General features: G+C 39.9%; 1 protein-coding gene across 1 annotated transcript in view; it reads left to right on the plus strand.

The window, feature by feature from the left end:
* Window positions 1-24,250, plus strand: part of ITGA2 (integrin subunit alpha 2) — a 105,127-nt gene that overhangs the window by 47,151 nt on the left and 33,726 nt on the right. Inside the window, exons 5-17 of the mRNA XM_014527898.2 lie at window positions 2,300-2,414; window positions 2,821-2,948; window positions 5,717-5,865; window positions 6,706-6,856; window positions 7,591-7,756; window positions 8,154-8,227; window positions 10,218-10,356; window positions 14,291-14,436; window positions 15,077-15,220; window positions 17,507-17,710; window positions 18,560-18,696; window positions 20,088-20,227; window positions 21,687-21,838. Coding sequence (XP_014383384.1) covers window positions 2,300-2,414; window positions 2,821-2,948; window positions 5,717-5,865; window positions 6,706-6,856; window positions 7,591-7,756; window positions 8,154-8,227; window positions 10,218-10,356; window positions 14,291-14,436; window positions 15,077-15,220; window positions 17,507-17,710; window positions 18,560-18,696; window positions 20,088-20,227; window positions 21,687-21,838 — 1,845 coding nt within the window. The remainder of the gene's footprint in view (window positions 1-2,299; window positions 2,415-2,820; window positions 2,949-5,716; window positions 5,866-6,705; window positions 6,857-7,590; window positions 7,757-8,153; window positions 8,228-10,217; window positions 10,357-14,290; window positions 14,437-15,076; window positions 15,221-17,506; window positions 17,711-18,559; window positions 18,697-20,087; window positions 20,228-21,686; window positions 21,839-24,250) is intronic.

Below are 24,250 nucleotides of genomic sequence, written 5' to 3' on the forward strand. Positions count from 1 at the left end.
GGGAAAGAGAAAATGAAAAATTAACAGAGAAGCTAGTCAAATTACTAGCACTAGTTATACAAGTGTGAAAGGAAGTGACCTGTTTTCTAAATGCAGCACATTCCCTGCTATTGCTTATGGCACATTTCTGAAAATATAGACGGGACTTGAAAAAGATACTGTACTGTCAGTACTGGAAAGCCTAATTCTCTAATCATCAGTAAAATATAAGCATAACAATACAAAGACTGACTCTGAAATCTTCATAGCCAATTTGCCTCAACCTTGACTGGGTAGGACTATGTGAAAAAGTTAGTCCAGTTTCTCAGTTAATCAGTTTTGATTTCCATTGCAGAAATTTCCAGTTTAAATACCATTAATTGCCATTATGATACCGGTGTAGATGCGTGTCCACTAAGAACCTAACTGATTTCACATATGCCATTGTTTGAACAGCTCTCATTTGACAGTAGCTTTTCTGGATGTTTTTACACGTGCTCTGGGATGGGAGGGAGGGTTATTTTAATTAGAGTAGCTCTCGGTACCTGTTCCAACTAAAATGCCTGCAGTGTCTCATGTATTCAGCATCCTATACTTCAAAATGGTGGCAGGAGCACTTTAACTAAAGCTCACTTGACGAGCTTTAGTTAAAGTGCCCCTGCCACCATTTTGAAACACGGGGCTGCTGAATGCACTTGACGCTGCGCGTGCTGCAGTGCATTCTAACTCGAATGTATCGGGGCAGGCATTGGGCACGTGTATAGGTACCCTTTGTCTTCAATTTAAGTACATAAGATGGGATGGGAGCTCCTGCATTAGTGTTCAGTCCCTGCTGTTCATGTCATATAAATCCTTTTCTCAATCTTATCAAGCTCCACTTCAAAACTAGTAAGATTTTTGCCCCCTTTTCCTATCGGAATGCTGTTCCAGAACATTACTATTGTGATGTTTATAAATCTTTTTCTAATTTCTACCCTGAATTAAGCCATGATCATTTTACACCTATTTATGTTGTACTAACATTGCCATTACTTTCAATAGCTAAATACTTTAAATAGCTCTCACTCTGATGTTTCTCCTTCCCCATTGATTTTGTACACAGCAATTATACACCTCTCAGCTGTCATTTTCTTAGGGTAATCAAGCCAAGCTCTTTTAGTCTCTTTTCATAACGTAGGATATCCAGGTCCCTAATCATCCTAGCAACATTTCTCTGCATATGGTCCAGTTTAAAATCATTATAATTTAAAATGAAAGACTACATCTTGTGTTCTGCCACCATGATCATAGATTTTTCCAGTTGTTGACATACAGCATGGTTGGATCTGGAGCTCCAGCAAGGTCTTCTGTACTGTACTACATAGTTCCCCCAGTGGACCAACTAGATTAATTTTTGCTACTCAGGCAGTTTTTATTAATCCTTGGAGGCACAGCACCTAACATGTGAAGTCAGCACACATTTTAGCCTTTTATAGAAGGCCAAGGTCTTATATGGCATCTGAGAATCCTTCAGCATTTGTTGATATAATTATAAAATAATGACTGCTGTTAGGAGCTCTTTTGGGTGACATGGATGACTTCAGTGGCTTTCAGATATAATCTGACCAATAGCCAGAGCTATATACTTCTTTTGTAGTGGTAGGTGTTTAGCAGGATTTCCAGGCAGAATCTGAAAGCACCATGGTACAAACACTCCTGCTTTGGTTTCTGCTTTTTTCCCTCCTTTATAAACAAAGGTATTATTCTCTACCCTCCAGTCATCTGCTACCTCTCCTGACTAGATAGTTTTTCAAAAATACTTGCTATTGGCCTTGTGATTTCATGTGCCAGTCCCTTCACAATGAAACAAGAATCAGCATCATCAATCAATAAATCTCTGAATTCCTGATGACTAAAGTGTGTATGTTTTTCACGACTCTGTATGTCCCTTTTTTTAGCTTCACTTATATGTCCTACCATGTGCAATAACATGGCAAACTCTGTAGCAAGTACAAAAGCAAACTGGTTAGAGCACATAAAGAGGGGATATACACACTAGCTCCTTGGTATGGTATTCCCTCCTGATCAGTTGAAGAGCATATTGCAATGTGTTGTAGATACCAAAATTAGCTTTAAAAGAGCCAGTTCAGGTGTGAGAAATGGTCTAATCATAACAATACAGAGGTCTGCACAGGCTAATTTAACCTGCTGGGAGGCTGAGGTATCTAGTTTAGAGGAAACTATTCCACTGACCTTGTGCACACTATTTAATATGATGTTTTTATGAAGGTATAAAATGGGAGAGTACATGTTGTTTTATTTTTCCTCTATTTTTTTAAAGACGTGTGGTCCCTTATGGGCACAGCAGTGTGGAAGTCAATATTATGCAACGGGAGTCTGTTCTGAAATCAGTCCAAGTTTCCAGATCCTAAGAAGCTTTTCACCAGCTCTTCAAAGTAAGGCAATGCAGGAAAAATGATTAATCAATCTATTAATTAATCAAAGTCAAGACAGATTCCATATAGAGAAGTCTTAACCTGATTTTTCAAAATTCAATTTACAAAGAGCCAGATTTTGAAGTTCACACAGAGGGCTTGATTCTGATATCTCCAGTTCTGCAAATCAGGAGTCACTCCACAGAAAACAGAGGGGTCACAGCCATGTAACGTGTTAGAGATAAAAGTAGGCCCCAAATTGGCCTATTTTTATGCTACGCTCATTGTGGGAAACTTCCTTGATGGCAATAAAGTTTGCCTGCCAAGAACTAAGTTTGAACCTCCAGATTTGTCACAAGAGTTGTAAATAATACTGAAAATTCAATGTTCCTTATCAGTAACTTTTTTTTTTTTTTTTTTTTTTTAGAGTGTTCCTCCTTCATAGATGTTGTGGTTGTGTGTGATGAGTCTAACAGCATTTATCCATGGACTGCAGTGAGGGCATTTTTGGAAAAATTTGCACAAGGATTAGATATAGGCCCCACAAAAACTCAGGTAAGGCTATAACTAGGTTTTGAAACCCAAAAGGTAGCAATAAATAGTATTAGCCTTTTCCAATAAATTTAAAAGAAACTGAGACCAAGAAAGACAGACTTTTGAAGTGCTCCAAATTCTACTCCCAATTTGAAGCATTTAAAATTCAGAGATTTTTTAAAATTCTGTACGAATGTCAGGCCCCAAGCAGAGCACTCCAAAATCACCGCAGTAGCATGGAGCAGCATTTTGTCCAGCAAGGGAGTGTGATAGGAGGTTGCTTGGTTCTGCAACTTCATCCCCTTGGGCCCTCCAGTTTCCAACTTGTCTCAGTTCTTGGGCTCAGTATATTACTGAAGATGCCTCCACCCCAGATCCATGTGGCTAGAGGCCCCAAACAGAATAGGGATGACCCATGCCATGTGACTGGAGCCCCCTCTCTGGCCTATATCTGGAGTAGAGAAAGAACAGAGCAGTGTGTGATGCCAGAGGCCCAAACCACTATATTATTTCCAATAGGCAATATTATTGGAATGATATATTCCAATAGACTATTGAAAATCTGTATGATTTTTTTCAATACCCTCACATGCCTGTTCTCTTCTAAGTGATAATGCATAACATTTTTTGCTGGGTAAATGTATTAAGAATAGAATAGAACTCTCTGCTCTTTAATGCATTATAGTTCTCAGTGGGTGCATCTACACAAGACACTTTACTGCATAGTAGAGCTAATTACTGCACAGTAAACGCATGCAGATGCTTACTGAGCAGTAATTGGCTCTAATCGTGAATGCATTTGCAGGTAGCAAATTTATGTAGAAAATTTACTCATGATTAGTAACTGTGCAGTATTAAAAAAATGTAATTGATGAAGATAAGGAACATTTTCCACTGCTAAAAATTCTAACAAATTATAACAAAAATTACTGATTTTTGGTACTTAGCTTTGGCATGATCCTTATGGCATACTAGAACCTTTGTGTGATTTGAGATAAATGCAGTAGATGTTCTCAAGATATACCTAGCAGTGGGCCTTTTCCTGAAATGTAAGATATACACTTATCTAAAGTTCATCCACTACAGTGCATCTGTTTTGAAATGTGGATCTAATTTGAACCCATAAGTTAATACCTCAGAAATTCAGTTGTGCAGCATAAAAATTCAAGACATGCTGCTGTGCAGAAAGAAATGTGAGAATCCAATTAAGAATCAGGAACTTAAAACATGCAGTGCAAAGGCTGCCTGAGCAAACTCCTGCTAGGCCTTTCTTTCTTTTTAATTTTTTTTCCTTAAACACAAAAACTATGAAATCTAAAATCTACTATGGACACAGTTTTTACTCTGCAGGCTGAGGCTCCTAGGGTGTAGAACATTCATGTATGAATTGAACCACAGCACAAATACTCAGGGCCAGGCAGGTGAATCCAACAGAGAGACCTGCAAAAATGCTGACCAACTTCTTAGGTGCTGGGGAGACGATAGACACCTATGTTTTCTTTAGTAAAGGTATTTAAGTGCAGAGATGGATCAGAAGGGGTACAGCAGCTGCCACACCCACCTTGGTTGTTTTGTACTCTCAATGCAGGATCTGGCTAGAGTTCCTGCTTTTGTTCGTCTCAGGAACCCAGAGGCTAAGCACTGCTGCCACTGCTCATCCGCTCCTTTCTCCTGCTGCTGAATTCAGTGGGGAGGAAGGGAAAAGGTGAACAGTAGCAGTGTTCCCCCTTGGGCTCTGGAGCCACATGAAAGCAGGGGCTCCAGCCAGACCCTGCCCTGAACAGCTGGTTTGCTCAGAACTCATTGCTCACATAGGACTCCAGTAGGAATCCATGCTGACCAGGCAGTGAGCTCAGAGCTCACTGTGCATATGTGGCACAGCCACCATACCTTTCTCTGTTCCTAGATTCACTGCCAAAATTTTGTTTGTGTGTGTGAAAAAATGTAGAAAAAAATGTAGAATAAGTTTGTGGCTGGTTCCTATCATGCCATGTGTAGGTAGCTGCACCCCTGTGGTTAGAAGTCTGCAGGTAATGGGGCTCCCAGCAGTAGGGGAGCATCATGAAATCCCACGGATGGGAGCCCCAGTAACTGATCTGGGCTCCCAGCCATGGGGGCACACCATGCACTCCTGAGGCTGGGAGCCCCATCAGCTGAGGGACTCCTAATCTTGGGAGATTGCTACTTGCCATACAGGGGGAGCCCAGGGTCACAATCCCAGGCTTCCCCTGCACCAGCAGTAAGGCATGATAGGGTAGGATTTGATGCTCAGTCCCACAATCGCACCGCATGTCATGCATGCATGACATCGCAGGAAGCTCAACTGTGTGGATCATACATCAGATCCCATCAGACTTTTACCTGGACTTCTGGGAGGAGTCCAAGAGATAGCAGGGGAAAAGCACTATTAGCTGAGATCTCCTTATCCATGCCATACCAGTAAACATTACTCATGCCTGCTCTTCTAATAGAAGCTGTGTTGAGAACTTTTGAAGAAAAAAAAATAGTGATTATATAAGTTTTGGTTCATTGAATTTGTTATTGAGTAGGATAGATTAAAGACGCAAGATGTAAATTTATTTGAGTTATGTATTGTTACATTTTGCTTTACAAAATATGCATGAATGTTATTTGAGATCATATGTACTGAAGGAAAAGTATAAATTATTTTTTTTATCTCTAGATATTGTACATCATTAGCTTGACAAAAAGAAGTTTGTATTATGATTCTATGTGAATTATTTTAATTCAGGGCTTTATGCAAATATACTTTGTTTATTGTTGTTCAGGTTGGCTTGGTTCTATACGGTAATGATCCAAGGGTACTATTCAACTTGAGCACTTACAAAACAAAAGATGAAGTTGTTAAGGCAATGTCAACTACTGAGCAAAAAGGAGGAACTTTGACTAATACTTTCAAAGCTATTGACTACGCAAGGTAAAGTGTACTGATAATTATTGTGATATGTTTCTAACTAAGGATCTTGCAAGGTGATGAGCTTGCCTTGAGGGTGCTATGTTTAAAGTCAAAATAGGCTATATTTCAACTCCTGACTCAGTGACTCTCAGGTTATTCATTTAGGCCCCAGCTACATGTTACATATATTAATCAACTGGTTAGTTATGCAATAAATATGGACTAGCCACACGTACAAAGTAATTATCACACTGTAAAAATGATTATCGAGTTATAAAACGAGCCAACCGGCTGTAAAGTTAGTGCTTGAAAGTGTGTAACAGCTTTATCTGTAGCTGGTTTCTATCCAACTTTAATTTAAACAAGTATCAGGGCCCTTAGGCACCTCTTCTGACTGCAGTGAAGTCCAGGTTTTCAGCAGCATAGCACAGATATCTTCTTTAGTTTCCTTGCCTCATTGTTGTCACCTAAAATGGAGCCTATTCCTGACATTTTTGGCTTCATGGGAATATTGTGAGCAAAACTGGTGAAAACTTTTCACTTAAAATAATTTTTGGACAAAAAAACCCCTAGCTTCTTTGAAAAGAGAATGGACTTCTATTGGAAATATCATTTGTAGTTATTTTTTTTTCTCTCTTTTTTTCAACTTTTAAACTTTTTTATGGCATTTGATCTCTGAGCAGCGCTTTTGAAAGCCTAAGCATTATTCCTATAACTAGCTAAGATCTTTAATTTTAAAAAGAAAAATATTGCCAGTGTATTTTGTTGAATATCAGTGATAGAAGCATTAATGAATGTATGCATATAAAACAACATCCTTTAAATTCATTTATGCCTAAGAAGTCTAGTGCTTTGTTACAGACGTCATGCTTTTTCCCCTGAGTCGGGGGGACGGCAGGCAGCCACAAAAGTAATGGTTGTTGTGACAGATGGTGAATCGCATGATGGTTCTGCTTTGGAAAAAGTGATAGCTAAATGTAATGAAGACAAAATAACCAGATTTGGCATAGCTGTAAGTAATATTATTTTAATGCAATTTTGGCAAGGATGTTTTAATTAGAAGTGTATATATGTATGCATCATTACATCACCAAGATGGGAAAGGGATGGAGCTCATATTTGGCAACCAATGTAATTGAAGTTTTTGCATATAATTAATAGTTTATATTAATTATCATTGTCGGTTAATGTTCTTTGGCTTAAAAAGTAGGATTAGTGAACCCTGACCATTCATCAGTGTTATACTCTTTAGTTTCTTTTAGATTTCTTTTCCCATTTGAGTTTTGTCATGTAAGAACACAATACTTTTAAAGCTGGCAAGTTTGACAAAAATGGTTAAACAGTATGGGTTTTGATATTTTTCCCACCGCCTTTCTCTGTGAATGGTCTTTTACAGATGTATGAAGGGAATGGAAGATGCTGCAGTTTTCATGCATCTGTTTTGTGGTCACTTGGCATGGGTGTAAATGACTGCAGAAATTGCAAAGCTAGAGTACTTGGATTCAATTTCTTGACCTTAATATTATGATTGCCATCATACTTTTTATTTTCTTATCTACTAACATCAGTTCATCTTACTATAAATGTCAGGTGGTCAGTGTAAGATGTTGGGTTGAGAATTGCATGAATAATTTGTGAGGGAAATGGATTTTGGCTGGAGATTGTACATTAATTTCAATTGAGTATCTGCATGTGTAATACTGATGGAATTAAGTCACACCAAGGTTTCTTTTTCTCTTTTTCAAGGTTTTAGGATACTTAATCAGAAATGAACTTGACACTAAAAATTTAATTAAAGAAATCAAAGGAATTGCTAGTCTTCCAACAGAAAAGTATTTCTTTAATGTGTCCTCTGAGGCTGCACTTTTGGAAGAAGCAGGAACACTGGGAGACCGTATATTTAGTATAGAAGGTAATATACTCCAGGGGTCTTAAGAGCTATGCCAGCTTATACCAGCTGAGGTACTGAAAGATTACAATAGTCTGTCTTCACACTGATATCCTTGTTAATATCTTGTAAATGTGGATGATTCCTGTGCCTTATTAAAATCTTGATAAATATTACCGTTTAAATATTAGATTTCCATAGTCAACAACGCTGAGTATATTTTAAGAAGATGTGGAGTTTTGAAAGCATATAATTTATTTGATACTATATAATTATTGCTTATCATTTATTTGTCAAGTTAAATATTCAGTCCTGCTCCACTTGCCCTCAGCAGCACCAGGATTGGGCTCAACATCTTGGACAAGTAATATTCTACTGGTTTAAAAAATATATGAATAACAAAGTTATGTTATTGCACCAGGTACCGACCAAGGCAATACATTCCAAATGGAAATGTCACAAGTGGGCTTCAGTGCTCTTTATTCACAAAAAAAGGTACGTATAGTGAATCATTTAGTGTTACTATAGTGTCAGCATTGGCTTACACTAGATATAATAGAAATAACTAGAGATATAGAAATGCAATATAAATTAAGCATAATAAACAACAATGCAGTATAAAAAAACTACATTTTATTTATGATTTCTTCCAGTATAAACAAGGAGAGCAGCACACCATGGTTTATCTGTATTAACATAAACTGAAGGACCTGGCAGGTGTTATATTTATGGCATGGTTAACGTATGAATCATGCTATAAATAGTAACAGTAGGCATATCTACATGAGACGCTACGTTGCATCAGCAGACGCAAACATAGTGTCAGCGGGCCCTCACTGTAACATGTCACTATGGTGATGTAGCAGCTAAAAATAACCATGCAACAGCCGTTACTGCGCCATCCTTTAGTACTTCCTAAAGGAGGTACTAAATGACGGCGCTGTAACAATGGTGCTGTAGGGGCACATGTAGACGCACCCAGTGTGCCACACATTTAAGCCAATTTATACCATAATAATATGACAGATGAGCCACAAAGACATTCCACATTTAATGTGGAACATCTTTGTGCCTCAAAGTGTGTGGCACATCAGGGCTACCTCACACAACATTCCAATGCTCAGCTGAGCGTCCGGATCCAACATGGAGCAACCACAGGGTCTGGGATGCAACTATCCCCTACCCAATCATCAGGACCAGGCTGGTGGCAGGCCTAAGTCCAGGACCTGGCCACCGCTACCCCCTTTACCTTCCTACGCCACTCTGGCCCTGATCCCCAGAGGCAGATGGGATCAGGGTTGCCATGAGCCTGACTTTGAGGAGCTGTAAAAACTGCAGTTGCAGCCTAGCTGTGGGTGTGCTTTCTAAATATCCCCAGGCAATGGAAACCAAGGACGTAGGGGCCTTTCCTTGCTCTCTGGGACCTAACACTTAAAAACCGTAGTACTTGTTCAGAGTTGGAATCCAGCTAATTTCATGGACTGTTCCAAGAACTGTGTGGCATGTCAGGAAGCACAGTTTTTGGGATCTGGCATAAAATTAATCGGATACCAATTGTGCAAGTAAATTAACGTCTGTCAGCCATTTGAGTTACAGCTCCCTGACATTTGGTTTATTTATAAATTCATAAAAGAGGGAGAAAATATATTGGGTAAAGATGGAAATCCTATTTCATGCATTATACCATTTTCTAGTAATGATAATTAATGTTGAATAATCTGTTCTACATTTAATAGGTTTTTCCAATTGCTTATGATTTTTCTCAAACAAATTCTGCAAATTAGAGTTCAAATTTTGGATGTTTGATTTCAATCCTATGAGGATTTTTTTAAAAGGTTTTTAGTCTAAATAAACTACAGTACAGTATTTTTAAGTTAGGAATATTTTATATTGTAACCTTATACATATAACTTAGAATAAATACTGTAATACTATAAAAATATTTTTCTTCATAAATAAGTTTTAGAACACTTCAACCACAGTTCTAGAGTTCCTAGGCTACATATCTAAAATAGCGTTTAAATTTTTTTTCAACTCTGAAAACCTAATAATCATCTCCACTTAGTTATTTCTTCCCCCAAAAAAATTCTAAAGCAATTTAAAGGATAAAAAAGAACTCCAATATTAATCCAGTATAGAAGGTATAACAAATTGGGCACTTACAGATAGAAAATAGCAAAAATTAAGAAAGTTTTTCCAGTGTTTATTGTTAAATTAGATATTACATTTTTATAGATTTGTAGGAGTATATTGGTTTAAAATTTTGTAAAGACTTGGATGCTGTCTTGCTGGTTGCAATATTGGAAGCCATTGTGTCCACAGAATTCAAGATCTTTGTTTATTATGATGTCCAGCTTACACCTGAGTTTTACAAGCATCTAAATAGTAACACAATGATGATATCATTCATATAATTTATCTCCCAACTCCCTTGTGCTAACCAAAGAAGCAGGAAGTTCTTACATTTTGATTTTACTGTTTTAAGGATGTTCTGATGTTGGGTGCTGTTGGGGCTTATGACTGGAGTGGAACTGTAATTCAGGAGTCATCAAACAAAGTGACCACATTTCCTAGTCAAGCATTTGAACAAATTCTACAAGACAGAAATCATAGCTCATACCTAGGTAAGGGGCTGAAATATTTATTGCCTAATATGTCAGAATTTTATCCATCCTACAGATGACTTTTAAAAACTGACTTGGGAGGAAAAAAGAATGCTGAACATTAGGCCTGTGCAAAGCAGCTAGTGTTCGCTTTGGATTCGGCCGATTTTGGGGGACAGCGATTCAATTTGGTGATTCGGATCACTGTCCTGATTCAATTTGGCCGAATCTGATTCAGAGACTCAGCTGCTGCTGAATCTCTGAATCAGCCAGGCCCATGCCCTGCCCACTCTCCCAGCCTGGCAATGGCTGCCCCGCCTGCCCCAGCTCCTGGCACTTGTTTAAAAAAAAAAAAAAAAAAAAGCCCTGGCTCACCGAGCGCTGCTAGGAAGGAAGGTGATCCCTGCTGTCCCCCACTGCCCCACGCTACGTGGGGGGCTCTGCACAAGCCCCCTGAACCCCCTTCCTCACTCCTCACTCTTTTCTGAAGATTCAGAGAGCTTTGAATCAATTCAGACCTTTACATTGGTCTCCTGATTCAATTCAGATTCGGAGATTCAGCCACCGAATTGGGCCAAATCTCCTCCACATCGAATCACCACCCGAAGCTTCGCACAGCCCTACTGAACATTAATCTCTTTTATTTACTGATCATGGATTCAACAAAATCGTTATTATTTTAATTCTCCATAAAATATGGATGAATAACTGAAATGTTAATGGGATATTCTGAAATACCCTTTAAAAAATCACAAGGATATAAGAAATTAAAGGAACTGGAAAAGGCTATATAGTGCATTAAATTTATGACTGTTATTTCTGTTTACCTATTTATTCCTCCATTACAACTGGATCAAAAGCTGCTCAGTTGTCATCAGCTCATCTATGCTCTTTCTTTTTCATTTTGGTTCATGGCTTTAGAAACATGACTAGAGATTAACACTGTGCAGGCCGGGAGCAACCCGAGCCCTTTTCCGTACTGCACGCGGGCTGTGGCCAGCAGCCCGGGCACGCCGGGTCGGAGAGGGAAGGCCGTCGAGCTGGAATTAGGCACAAACGCGTAGCGGTAATTAAAAAGATTGTTTACTTACACCGAGATGGCAGTGGTGTAGGCTGGAAAACTTGCTGGAGTTGCGGTTACAGACAGACAACAAAACAAAACTCGAACCTGCAGGGCACGAGGGTACGTCGCAAGGGTTTTCGGCGACGGGAAGATAAACCTGCAGGACTCGAACCCGGGTAGAAGAGCTCTGAAGTCGTCCAGCAAGGACTCACACGAAGTTTGCTAGGCTCCGTGGGTCCGGTTCTTTTGCACGCGGGAAGGGATACGTCTGGACTGCGATCAGCAACGGGGAGAGGATAGAGGTTGATCAGACCTCTGTTGCCTGCTTGAAATGCACTGGGTCCATAAGGATCCGCAGCGCTTAGAGATCTTCACACAGCGTGAAGTCTCCTCCTCCCAGTGTTCGTGGAGTCCTCCAACTTGGGCGGAAACCACTCAAGCCTTTTATACGGCTAGCAAGCCAATCACTAGCCGCCACGTGTGAATAATTTAGAACTGGCCAATAATGGGACTCGAATTAGCATACAAATGGCGGGAACTCTTTGCAACGAGCATTTCTGTGCTGCAACAAAGAAATGCACCCTGCAAAGAAAGCTTCAAATTGGCAGGAAATTCTCCCTTGCACCGGGGTTCTCTTTTGCAGCAGAAAACTCCACCGTGCAAAGAAGCTATAATTTAGCGGGAACAATTTAGCAGTGCCGAAGCACACAAAAACAAAAATCACACCCTTTGGGTTGTGACAAACGCAAGTTTTATGAATATCCACTGTTTGTTTTCAGAATCATTCCTGTACTCAGCCAAACCAGCCAACTTGATTCTCTTAGTTCAGGGCTGTCTAACTTCTGGGCCACTAGGGGCATAGGCAACATGTAGGGGGGGCACGTGCCCCCCCGAGATTGGCCACTGCCAAAACCACCATGGCTTCTGCGGGTGGTCAAGACTCGCACATGCCCCCCTCCTTACACCAATGCAACCGACGGGGTCTGTGGGCAGCCCCCCCTTGCGGCTCCCCACCCCCCCCCCCCAACCCCCCCCGCTACGGGCAGTCTCCGCTCGCTGACGCCAGCAGCAGCAGGTGGTCCCTGCTCACCACTCGCCACCATCATGCCCCCCCAGTCTCAAGAGGCACCAATCATTCAGGACTGGAGACCGCACATTGTGCAGATTGCTCACTATGCTGCCTTCCCCCTCCAGCCAGGCCCCCCTGTCATGTGCGTGGTGAGGGCAGCCCAGCTTCCTACCACCATGTACACAGCCTGCTTTCTCCCCCTCCCCATACCATCCCTGTCAGGTATACCGTGCTGGAAGCCCAGCTCTTTTATTTGCCATGGCTGTATCTTGTGAGGCCTAGCTCCTTCCCTTGTTGTGCATGCAGCATGCACAGTTATACTCCCTTCCTCCTTGCTAGGCACACTATGCAAGTAGCAGCCCTCCTGCTGCCACTGCACATGCAGCAGGAAAAGGAGCCAGGCTGTATGTGCAGCCTGCGAAGTCCAGCTTCTGGTTTTTTTTCTGAGTGAAGCATAAGCATCTTGGAGACACTGCTGCACCCACAGCCCAGGTACTCCAGCTGTACTAGCCCACCCCTTGGCAGTAGGGGCAAGAACCAGAAGCTGGGAGAAGAAGGGGAAATCCAGAGAACCCTGCTGGCACTGGAGCAGGAGCTCCACTGAAGTGGAGTGGTGGTTGAGCAGCAGTCCAAAGATGCATGCTAACCTCTTGCGTGCCATATATAGCTCATAGGCACCAGTTGGATAGCCCTGTCTTGGTTTATTAATCTGCTACGTTGCATCAACTATTTTTTGCAAACCTATCTTCTCTGGCAACTTATTCCTAAAAGAATACTTATTCACAAGTTAAGTATCGATTTCCTATCCTTGAAATATTTGCAAGTAGTAGAATTTGCTTTCTAACTTTTTTCTGCTTTATCATGTTCTGCTTTCTGTGGTTTGGTGATATCCTATATCCACCACAGTGACACATTATGCACTTTGAAAAAGAAAGAGATAGGAGAGGGTTTTTGGGTTTTCATCATTTATCTGTGCTAGCTTTGTTTTCTCTCTTAGTGACAGACTGCTCCGTTAATCCCCTTGGGATCTTACCAATGCCCAATATAAGGCTTTTCCTAGAAGAAATGTATATATTGCCTGAGAAGACCTCTCCTTTTTTAATACTGATTTGAATTAATTCAAGGTGCACATTTTTAAAATCACTTATTCTAATTTATTTTAGCCTTCTTATAGGAAGTGGTGAGACACTGTGTCCTCTAACTGTGTTTTGCTCTTCAGTGTAAGCTGAGGTACTATAAAACAAAACAATTTTCTTTTCTTTTGTTAAAGTAAAGTTAGTGTAGTAAAACAAAATATACTGTATATACAGATTTACAGTGGATTTTATATGGATTTAAAATGTTTTCAGGTATTAAAGACATTCAAAGCAGTGGTACTGTGTCTTGTGGGAAAGTGTGGTGACGCTATTATAGTAACTAGGTATTTCTCCGCAGGCCTACCCAGCGTGAAGATTGGCTCAGAGGTTTTTTCCTCATTCATTATTCTAGGGCTACCATTTCTACCATCACACCCAGATGACCTCTTTGTACTCAGCACCTTACTAAATAAACAAGACTATTGTTAGAGTTTCTCTATCCAGGCGCTAGAAGAATTGTTATTTTATTTTCTACCTTTGAAAACAATATCTCCCTAATAAATTCAAGCATAAGTGAATTTGGTACATACATGTAACGTATTTTCTAAACCCAAATCTCCAACCTGGCTGCATAAATGTCCATAACTAAGACACCAGATCATTTCATCTGTACTGCTCTTACAGATAACTATCTCTAACTACTTTTCCCTGATATCTCATATGTAGCATGTTAACTTCTGTTCCCAGGTTATTCTGTTGCTGTTATCTCAACTCAAGGGGCTGTTTATTTTGTTGCCGGTGCACCAAGATCCAATTACACTGGCAGAGTAGTGGTTTATGAGGTTGACAGCCATGGCAATGTCACAGTCATTCAGTCCCAGAGAGGGGAGCAGGCAAGTATAAATATTTGATCACCATCATTAATTCTGTAGATGTCTATTTTTTAAGACACAGCAGTAAAAATACTTATTCATATTTGCTCTGTTATACATTTCTTTTGAAAATTCATATTCTTGCAAATTTAGAATCCTGTTTGACCCTTTCACTGCAGCTATGCTCTTTCAATGTTTAAGACACATAATGCAACTTTCAGAGAGTGCTGTATTTTTCTGATTATGCTTACATGCAGTCAACCCTGCATATAAATAAACCCTGCGTTTTCAGGCTTCACTGTAGGGCAGAGAGCTTCTTTCCTAAGGATAGTAAATACATACCAATAAAAACCTTGAACAGCTTTTGCTCTTGCCAAATCCCATCAAATCAAATAGCCAAAAAAAGGACCCAATGGGTTGAATACACCAAAAATATTGTTTTAAAAAGTACACTATAAAGGTTTCTGATTTGGCATTTTTATTGCGCACACAAAAATATTGCAAGTAGTTGAGTCTGTAACATTCAAGGCCCAATTTTTAGTTTGACCACTCCTTATTATATAATTTGAGTATGATCTTTATGGTTCTTCTGGAGGATCATGTTCTAAAATAGTATAATTTATAACATATATAAAAATGACTCTCTTGCTATCAATTTCAGATTGGGTCTTACTTTGGCAGTGTGCTATGCTCAGTGGATGTTAACAGAGATTCAGTTACAGATGTGCTATTAGTGGGGGCACCGATGTTTATGAACGACCTAAAGAAAGAAGAAGGAAGAGTTTACATGTTCTCCATAAGACAGGTAATAATTAAATAGATGAATAGTTTGCATTGAGATTTGGCATTTATATCTATCATATTTTCAGTTCTTACTCCAGGCTCTTGTCATGGTTTTCTGGTACTGAAGTCTTACTGAGAAGTAGAGTTATAACTGCAATTGATCAAGGAATCGTACTGTACCAACAAACAGCAAAAAGTGATCCATGACCTAAAAAGCTTACAGCCATAATATTTTGGCCAGTCAATTGTTTGCAATCTGATTCTGATTTTGGCATATCTGTTCAGTAGTTGTTGTTCATCCCAAAATCATTCTGATAAATAATCTCTGCTTATGCATTGTCTGCAAACCATTAAATTGCTTATTCTCTATTTATTATTCATGTTTTCTCATTTATCACCTCACCTCATTTAAGCCACAGAATATTATTTCTACCTCATGATTGGCTGACTCAAATCTTTTAAAATCCTCTAAATAACAAACATCCAGGAGATATTTTCAAATGACTGAATATTGGCATTAAAACTCCTGAAACTTTTGGAATCTATGAACAGCCTCAAGAGTTAGTGGTAAACACCATATTCAAGATAACTCTATTAATCATAGAAAACAGAATGCAGATTTTTATTTGTGAAACCTACAGATCAAGCGGTGTCACTCTTCTCCTGATTAGAGCTACCCTTACGGATTTAGTTGTATAGCTCCTGTATTGAAACCAAACAGACAAATCAAGTAGCATATAAGGACTGCAAAGCTGTTGCCTGTGTAAGTAGGTGGATAGATCAGTCCCTATCTGCAAAATAGTTTTGTATTTGTTTGTTTTTTAGCTTAGAAATGTCTTGTAGGGAACACAGACAGTTTCAGGGAGAGTGGAGGTCCCATAGAGAGAGATTTCTTATCTGCAGAACTGAGTGCTGGGCGTGAAAGATGAATTCTCACTTCTCAGAGCTCCAACTCTGCTTTTACAGGCTGCTAAGCAGGACAAAAGTGCTACTGTTGACAGCTGACATACCAGCGCTATGTGGGAATGGAAAATTAGGCAAAAAGAAAAATAGAACTTGATGTAAGAGGTTTTCAGTTTTATAAATCGAATAGATTGGAAAACTTCTTAATACTTTTCTTCTTTTTAAGTGACAGAATCAATTATATTTTAAAAATATTTGTCAGAATGTGGAGAGTCAGTGATTTAAATGGGGGAGGGGAGGGGTATAATCTGGCCCCTGGTGCCACCCGGCTGCCTATGGGTCTCAGGGTGACCCACGGGCAGTATGGGGTGCACCAGATGGCCCCACGCACTGCAAATGGTGCCCACTCCAGCTTGTGTCGCAGAGTAGGAAAGCCCCAGAGTGGTCATGTGCCACCTTTAGCATCATGCTCTCGGGCCATGCACCAAAGCCCTGTAGCAGCGGTTCCAGGGCCATGCAGCACAGTCTTGTAGTGGCAGCTCCAGGCCATACAGCACAGCCCCAGCATTTGGCTGCCGCATACAGCACAGTCCTTAAGTGGCCAGAGCAGGACCAGGAGGCCCATGGCAGCCTCTCCAGGACTTGCACTGGATCGAGAATGCATGGCTGGTCTCTGGGTCTGGTCTGGCCCATGGACCATCCCTGTGCCACTTATCTTTCCCACTCATCCAGATGCATACTACAGGGCCAGATAAGTTTGAGACCCCTTATGTAAAAATAAAGTTGATTTGTATAAATTACATACATCACTATAATTAAATTGCTAGCCATTTTGGATAAACAACCTGACCAGCATTTCTAGCATTTTCTGTATACAAAGCGATGACATAAAGCATGGCAGCTATGAAGATTTAAATGATTCTTCCACCCTTTTTTCCTTAGTTGGCATTAAAATGTTCAAGAAATGAAAAATTTACACACCTGGGTTTTGCATTAGTTAGCTAGGAAGTTCTGGCCTGCTTTCAAAGAATTATGGTCAGTCACAAAAAATCCCATTTCCTGTGCATAAGAATTGGTAAGCCAAAACTGGAAATGTTAGTTATTGATGTATCTTCTAAAAATTTCAAAACACTTAAAACAATAACATAAAGACACGGATCTTTAAGACACATTTAAGTTTATATTAGCTGTAATTCTGTTATGCAAAATATGTTGTATTTTTTCTGCTGAAGTATTTGCCACAGTTATGGGATATAACAATGCAAACTGGACAGTGGGATGGCAGATGAAATTCAGTGTTGCTAAGACCAAGTTAATACACATTAGAAATAATAATACACAGATTTTTTTCCATTTTGTTTGACCTAGTAAAACAATATTTTTGTTTTCTTTATTTATTTTTAAGGGAATTTTGGATCAACAAGAACTCTTAGAAGGTCCAAACGGGTTAGAAAATGCTCGGTTTGGATCTGCTATTGCAATGCTTTCAGACATTGATTTGGATGGTTTTAATGATGTGATAATAGGTGCACCTTTAGAACACCAAAATGCTGGAGCAATTTACATTTACAATGGAAATCAAAAGACACTTCGCACCAAATATTCCCAGGTAATTTACTTTGTTAAATACTATTATATTCCAAGTCTTATGTTTCAGTATGACAATTGAGCTAGATTCAAGATGGAAGATTAAATAAAATGAGGATTTATTCTGAGCTGCTCCTTTTTCCTCTTTAAATGGCAGCATTGCCTTCTGTTTGCTTTTTCAGCACCATTTAAATTATTACTGTGATGATGAGACTGGTAGCATTGATATTAAAGGTGGAGAGATAAGTGACGTGAACATATGTGGGGAAGAAGTGTAAGGCTACTATGTATTTTTGACTTTTGTACACCAAGGAAACTCATTTTCTGAAAAGTATTTTTTCAGGCTTTTTTTGCAACTTTTTCTAGCTGTGGTACACCAGCAAATATTGGATTAATCCCAAATTTGAAATCTTTCAATATATAGTAGCTAAGTTAGAGACTTGGAAAGAAATGCATGAAAATTTGGCATCCAGCTCCCATACACTACTACTACTACTACTAATAACAGTAAATATAATAGTACCACCTATGTGGTGGTGGTGGTGTTGTTGTTTTTAGCAAAATAGTTTTTCAATGAGAACTTTTCTCCTGCTGAAAGGCTTGTTAAATTCCATTAAATTTCTTATACTTGGCCATATTGATTGATGGGAATAAAATTTTCTAGTAAAGGAAAGCTGGAATACAGCAATCTGTTAACTTGGGACCAGAGGAAAAAATTGCTTAAAAATAATACAGAAAATATCCACAACAAATTGTCTAAATGAACATGTTACATATTAACACAGTGCCTACAAAATTCAAATGCTAATGCTTCTCTTTGTAGAGATTAGCAATTATGTGCAACATTGATTAACCAGGCTCTTTTTTCCAGAAAATTACAGGATCAGACTCCGCTTTTAGAAAGCAACTCCAGTACTTCGGAAGATCGGTAGATGGGCTCAGAGACTTAAATGGTGATGACATTACTGATGTTTCTGTTGGTGCTGACGGAAATGTCGTGCAACTCTGGTTAGTCAGTTACTTTAATCAGATAGTTTTTTTTAATATTTCAAGTGTAAGTGGAGTACAGTCATTTAACAAAATGGGGGGAAAAACTGCTATGGGTATGGAGCTAATTTTGTTCTTTGTAATTATGCTAACATAGTAGCAAATTGAAAAATAGTATTGGACTCAGTTACTTTTAATAACAAATGACATTTTGATAGACTGTCCTGCTTGAAAGAGTTGTCCAGTAAAGTAAGCACGTAGAGCAGTGGAAAAAAAAAATTGGCACCTCTTTTTTAGCAAAATTTATTTTTGTCCTGAAAGCAATTGCCAAGACAGTTTTGCCAGTTCTACAAAAAAATCACTTCACAAGCAGAAAATGTTGTGTGTTTTCCTAAGCCATGTTTTTTTTTTCCCCATGCACATTGGAGTACAGCTTAGTTGAAACACAACTTTATAAGTAGCTTCTCTCTCTCAGTGACTTTTGTCCATATCAGGACTGATTATTGTAAGAGGCATCTTTCTTTGAAAAATAAAAATGTTCATTAATAAAGAAATGTAACTTTTCTGCATTTCCTCAGATAATGTCAGGGACTTTCCTAAAAGAATGATTTAGGGACAGTTGCCCTGAAAGTCAAATATAAGAGTTTGATTTGGTCTAACTGGTGAAAAATTATTAAAAGTTCATGAAAACAATCATGCAAGAGGCAAAGATTTCTTAGGGTGATATCTTTTATTGGACCAACTATGTAGGTGGGATAAAGTTAGACAAGCTTTTGGATGAAAGACATTCTTCATCGGGTCTCACTTACCATAAATATCCCATTATGTTATATCAGGGATTTTCAACCTTTTTGGAGCAATGTACCCCTGGTAGCCAGATGTGAAGCAGTATACCCCCGGCAGCCAGACACGGAGTTGGGGGTGGGGGGCAGTGTGTGGCTGGATGCGAGGGAGGGTGGGTGGCAATGCGCCCAGACACAGAGCATGGGGGTCAGGGGGTGCCACACAGCCAAATGCGGAGCAGCGTCAGCCTCTGCGTGCGAGCTTCCCCCACCCCCCGTGTCTAGCCAGGCGGGCGACACCTGTGTGGCAGCATGGGATGGTGCATGTCAGTGCTCCTACCCCACCCGCCCACACGTACCCCCTAGGACCTTCTCAAGTACCCCCTGATGTTATATCAGCTACCATGACTACATAAGAAATGTTTCAAAAAGAGGATTAGCCATTTTAAACCTACTTTTTACCTACAGCTACACTTATGAAGTCCAAAGAAAACTACCTACCAAACTGGCATGTTGTTTACAATAAGAACCAATAACTAAAATATTACAGGCAGGCCCATCCCAGAATAAAGCTTCTGATTTATCAAGAGTCCTTAAAACCCCACTTAGCCATTTCTTCTTATGTTTCAGGTCACAAAGCATTGCAAATGTCTCCGTCAGTGCCTCATTTGCACCTGAAAAAATCAGTCTGCTGAACAAGAACACTGAGATACTTGTTGCCATATGTTTTGATGCCACATTCAGGCCTGCTAATAGAAATAACCCAGTGGGTAAGAACAGCCAACACATTGTTTACATCAGTTTTGTTGATAATGTTGTAATATAAATATAAAGGAAAACTAAAAACAAGCCCTGGATGACAAACCAGAAAAGAAGGAATTACCACATTATTTAACTATAAAATATATTTCTTTGTTTCATTTTTAAATCCCAGCGGTTAGTATTTCCTTATTGTCTTTGAAAACTGAAGGAGAACTTCCTTTAAAGGGATAGGGCAGTCTCCTCACATCTTGTACCAAAAAGCACCATAAGGGAGAGGAATAAAGGTCAGGGATATCAAGTAATTTTACTGTTATTCCCCCTTGAACTCACCAGCTAGTCTTTGGCTGGGCCACTCTGATCAACTTTGGAGGGATAAGGAAGTAGAAGACACTAGCTCTTGTCTGTGCAATACTGTTAAAAGCAACAGCAGCCAACATATTTAACAAAAATAGTCATCCAAGCCAAGTGCTTTGTGCTGAACTCTCTGCTCCATCTGATGAGCAGAGGCAAGCTCTTCTCCTGGAAAATAAAGAGGAAAAAAACTCCAATTATATGATTATTTAAATGCAAACCTTGGTTACTCAATAGTCTGGTCTATCTGAGCTTTTAGGAAAGGAATGATTTTCAAAAAGGAGCCTACTGATCTTCAAATATTTATGATAAAAGCATGGGGAAAACTTTACAAGAGGCTCACCTGTTACAATTGGCAACATAAGTTTGATCATTTTCCCACTTCATATGATGACTGCCAGTGCTCATGACCAGGGATCCTGGTTTTCTCTGATTTAAAAAAAATCTCCAATTTTCAGTTAAAAAAAAAAAAAAAAAAAAGCAACCCTAAATCCCCATTTTCCATGATTTAAATGAAACACCAGTGATATATATAGATATCTATAGGTATAGATATCTATCTATAGATAGAGTGGTGTTTCATTTTAATTATGGAAAAATGTGGATTTGAGGAAACTTTTTTTTTTTAACCGAAAATTGGGGATTTTCTTAAATCGGAGAAAACCAGGAACCCTGATCATGACTGTTAAGCAACAAAATAAAATTGAACAGAATAGTAGCCATAGTCTTTTTTTAATCTTCAAGCTGAAAAATTATATTTCAGGGAAGAAAATATACAGTATTCTTTAGGTTTCTGGGATCTGATTGCAGTTACAGACTGGCCTCTTGCCCAAATTATAGATGTGTACATCTGTAGGAGATAATGTATTGATTGTCATTTGATACGCTCTCTATGGTTATGAACATTTATTTAAGCATTTTAAATCTGTTAGACTGACTTTAGTAGGAAGATAGACCACTATAGTTCTGAGACTGTTTTGCGTTAGGAATGCAACCAAAGCAGTAAAATATTTAGGTTTTCTGGCAAAACTAATTTTTCTCTAATATTGAAGTCAAATGCTGTGTGATTGCTGTGAAAGGCAGGCTCAGTAAAAATATTTTTCATTCTTTTTCTAGCAGTTAGATACAATGTAACGCTGGATGCTGATCTCCAGTCATCTAGAGTGACTTCCAGAGGATTATTTAAAGAAAACAATGATAGGTATCTGCTGAAGGATTTTATAGTAACTCATGAAAAGAATTGTGTTCAGCACATCTTTAATGTACAGGTGAGCACAATTTCAAACTTCCTCATGTCAAAAGCCACCTATGACTTAATTTTACATGATTTTGTCATAACTTTTATCATGACTTGCATTCAAAAAGAGAACTGGGTATGTGTTATAGTCAGTCATTGGCGAATCTAATGTAACCTAATCTAGGGTAATCCAGTGTAATCAATTTGCTTCTAAAGCATCACATGCAGCTTAAAAATACTTCAGTAGATCTAGGAGTTCACTCTGTAACAGAAGAAATTAAATTCGTAGACACATAGGGTACTTGTACATGCAGTGGGGGTTTAGTTCTCCCTAAACTGAAACAGTGGTTTTTTTAATGACCCAATTAAAAACCCACCATTTCAATTTAGGGACTTCCGTGATGTCATGTGGCATCACAGTGCATCACAGGCCCCTGTCAGCTCACTCACCATCCTCTTCCTCCCCCCCAACCTTGCAGGCTCCACCAGAAAAAAAAATATTGCAGTGAGGGGCCCAATCTTCTTCTCCACCCCTCCACCCCCCACCTTCTTGCCTCTCCTGCAGAAACGGGCAAGCTGCCAACAGGCCAAGTGGTCCCTGAGCTATGGAGGACCCCGGTCCTTCCCCCCCATGGTGGCAATGCACCCCCGGGCAGCACCTGCCCACTAGAAGCCCACCTGGGTGGTCTCAGGGGGTGCCACAGCCACAGAGGGAAGCACTGCACAGCTCAGGCTAGCAAGCAGGCTACGGGAGCAAAAAAAAAAAAAAAAGTAAGGCTTCTCGACGCTTTTTTCTTTTTTTTTTTTTTTTTCCTTAGTGAAGCCTGCCTCTGCGGGGCCTGGTGCTTCCCTCCACAATGGTGGCGCCCCTGGGACCTCCCAGGCCAGGTGCCTGCAGGTGGGTGTTGCCTGGGGGACACTGCCACCATGGAGGAAAGGTCCAGGGTCTCCCACACCTCAAGGGGCCACTTGGCCTGCCAGCAGCTTGCCCCCTGCCCTTGGGAGAGGCAGGTAGGCTCCAGCACCCCCTGCACCATCCCCGGTACCTTCCCGCTGCCTGGGACTGCGCAGGAATGGGCTGGCTTGCCCCTGGGGCAAAGCGACAAGGTAGCAGGAGGGTGGCTGGATGTGCTGGCGGCAGAAGAAGGTAGTGGGGTATGGTGCATGGGATGCTGCAAGCCTGGGATGCTGCAAGCCCAAGCTTCCCCGAGCATGTCTCAGCTTCCAGCACCCCACGCACCATTGCACTTTGTTACATGGCAAACTAAAATACCTCTGATGAGTTTTACCTTGCTATGTAACAAAGTTATTTAAAGTTAAATATGATGCAGAACATGTACATCATGATGAAATTAAAGTGGAATACACCACTAAACATGTAAACAGCAACGCCATTAACACGGTGCAGAAGGGCAGTTAAGCCAGTTTAAAGGTCAATGTTGTCATATGTACAAGCACCCATAGGCTCTTACGGTTAGAAGGGACAATCTAATCATCTGGTTTGATCACTTGCGTAAAGTCAAAGAACCTCACCTTACCCATGGTTTCAGTTGGGTTAGGTTCGCCTTGCAGAGGAAATTGTTCTATAATTGACTGAATCCATGTATATGTGACATAAATTTTACTTTAAAAAGTAGACTAAACATCTTAGGTAGTCTTCTGGTGTGTGCCAGGCTTTGAATGATGTACACAGGTAGAAAAGCTCACCCTGTCATGCTCCTTTAAAACAAAGAACACAACCCCAGGGCTTAGATCTGCAGTAAGCTTCTTGCATAATTCCAAGAGGGAGGTTGAAAATGTGACAGGAAACCAATTCTATTATTGCTGCTTTTGTTTAAAAGAGAATAACATGCATAAACTAATCTGCTTACTGAAGGTCAGATACATTAAAGGTAACCTCTCCCTGCCTCTTTGTGGGAATTACCTCCTTCCTTCATTCACTCAGAGCAACTGTTTGGGGCAAATACATTATATCCACCTTTTTTTTTTTTTTTTGATTCAGCCATGTTTTGGATGTGTGAACCACATGTAAGGGACTAAAAGAATGAATCCACTAATAGGGAATACTGGAGATGTGAGAAATGCTGTATGTGCTTAGTGCTTTCCAAGCATCAATAACTGGTCCAGTGATAGTACCATATTTACTATATTCCAAGATGAGTTTTTTTCCCCATTTAACACAAGGAAAAAAACTATTGTCTTGGAATTGAGTATGTGAAGGAAGGGTGGCAGGCAGCTGCTGTGCTCCAGTTCCAGTCCTGACCCAGAAAAAGGTCCTAGGTTGGCCCAGCAAGAGTAGTGATAGAGGTGTAGCAAGGGTGCAGAGGTGATAGCAGGGAGGGTCAGAGGCAGCACAGGGGTAGGCACAAAGGAGTGAGCAAGTGGTGGTGGGAGAAAGATGGCAGGGGTAAGTTGCTTGACTCCCTCAGTGGCTGTTTCCCCT

This window comes from Alligator sinensis, unplaced genomic scaffold (assembly GCF_000455745.1).
Source record: "Alligator sinensis unplaced genomic scaffold, ASM45574v1 scaffold573_1, whole genome shotgun sequence".
Classification (NCBI taxonomy): domain Eukaryota; kingdom Metazoa; phylum Chordata; order Crocodylia; family Alligatoridae; genus Alligator; species Alligator sinensis.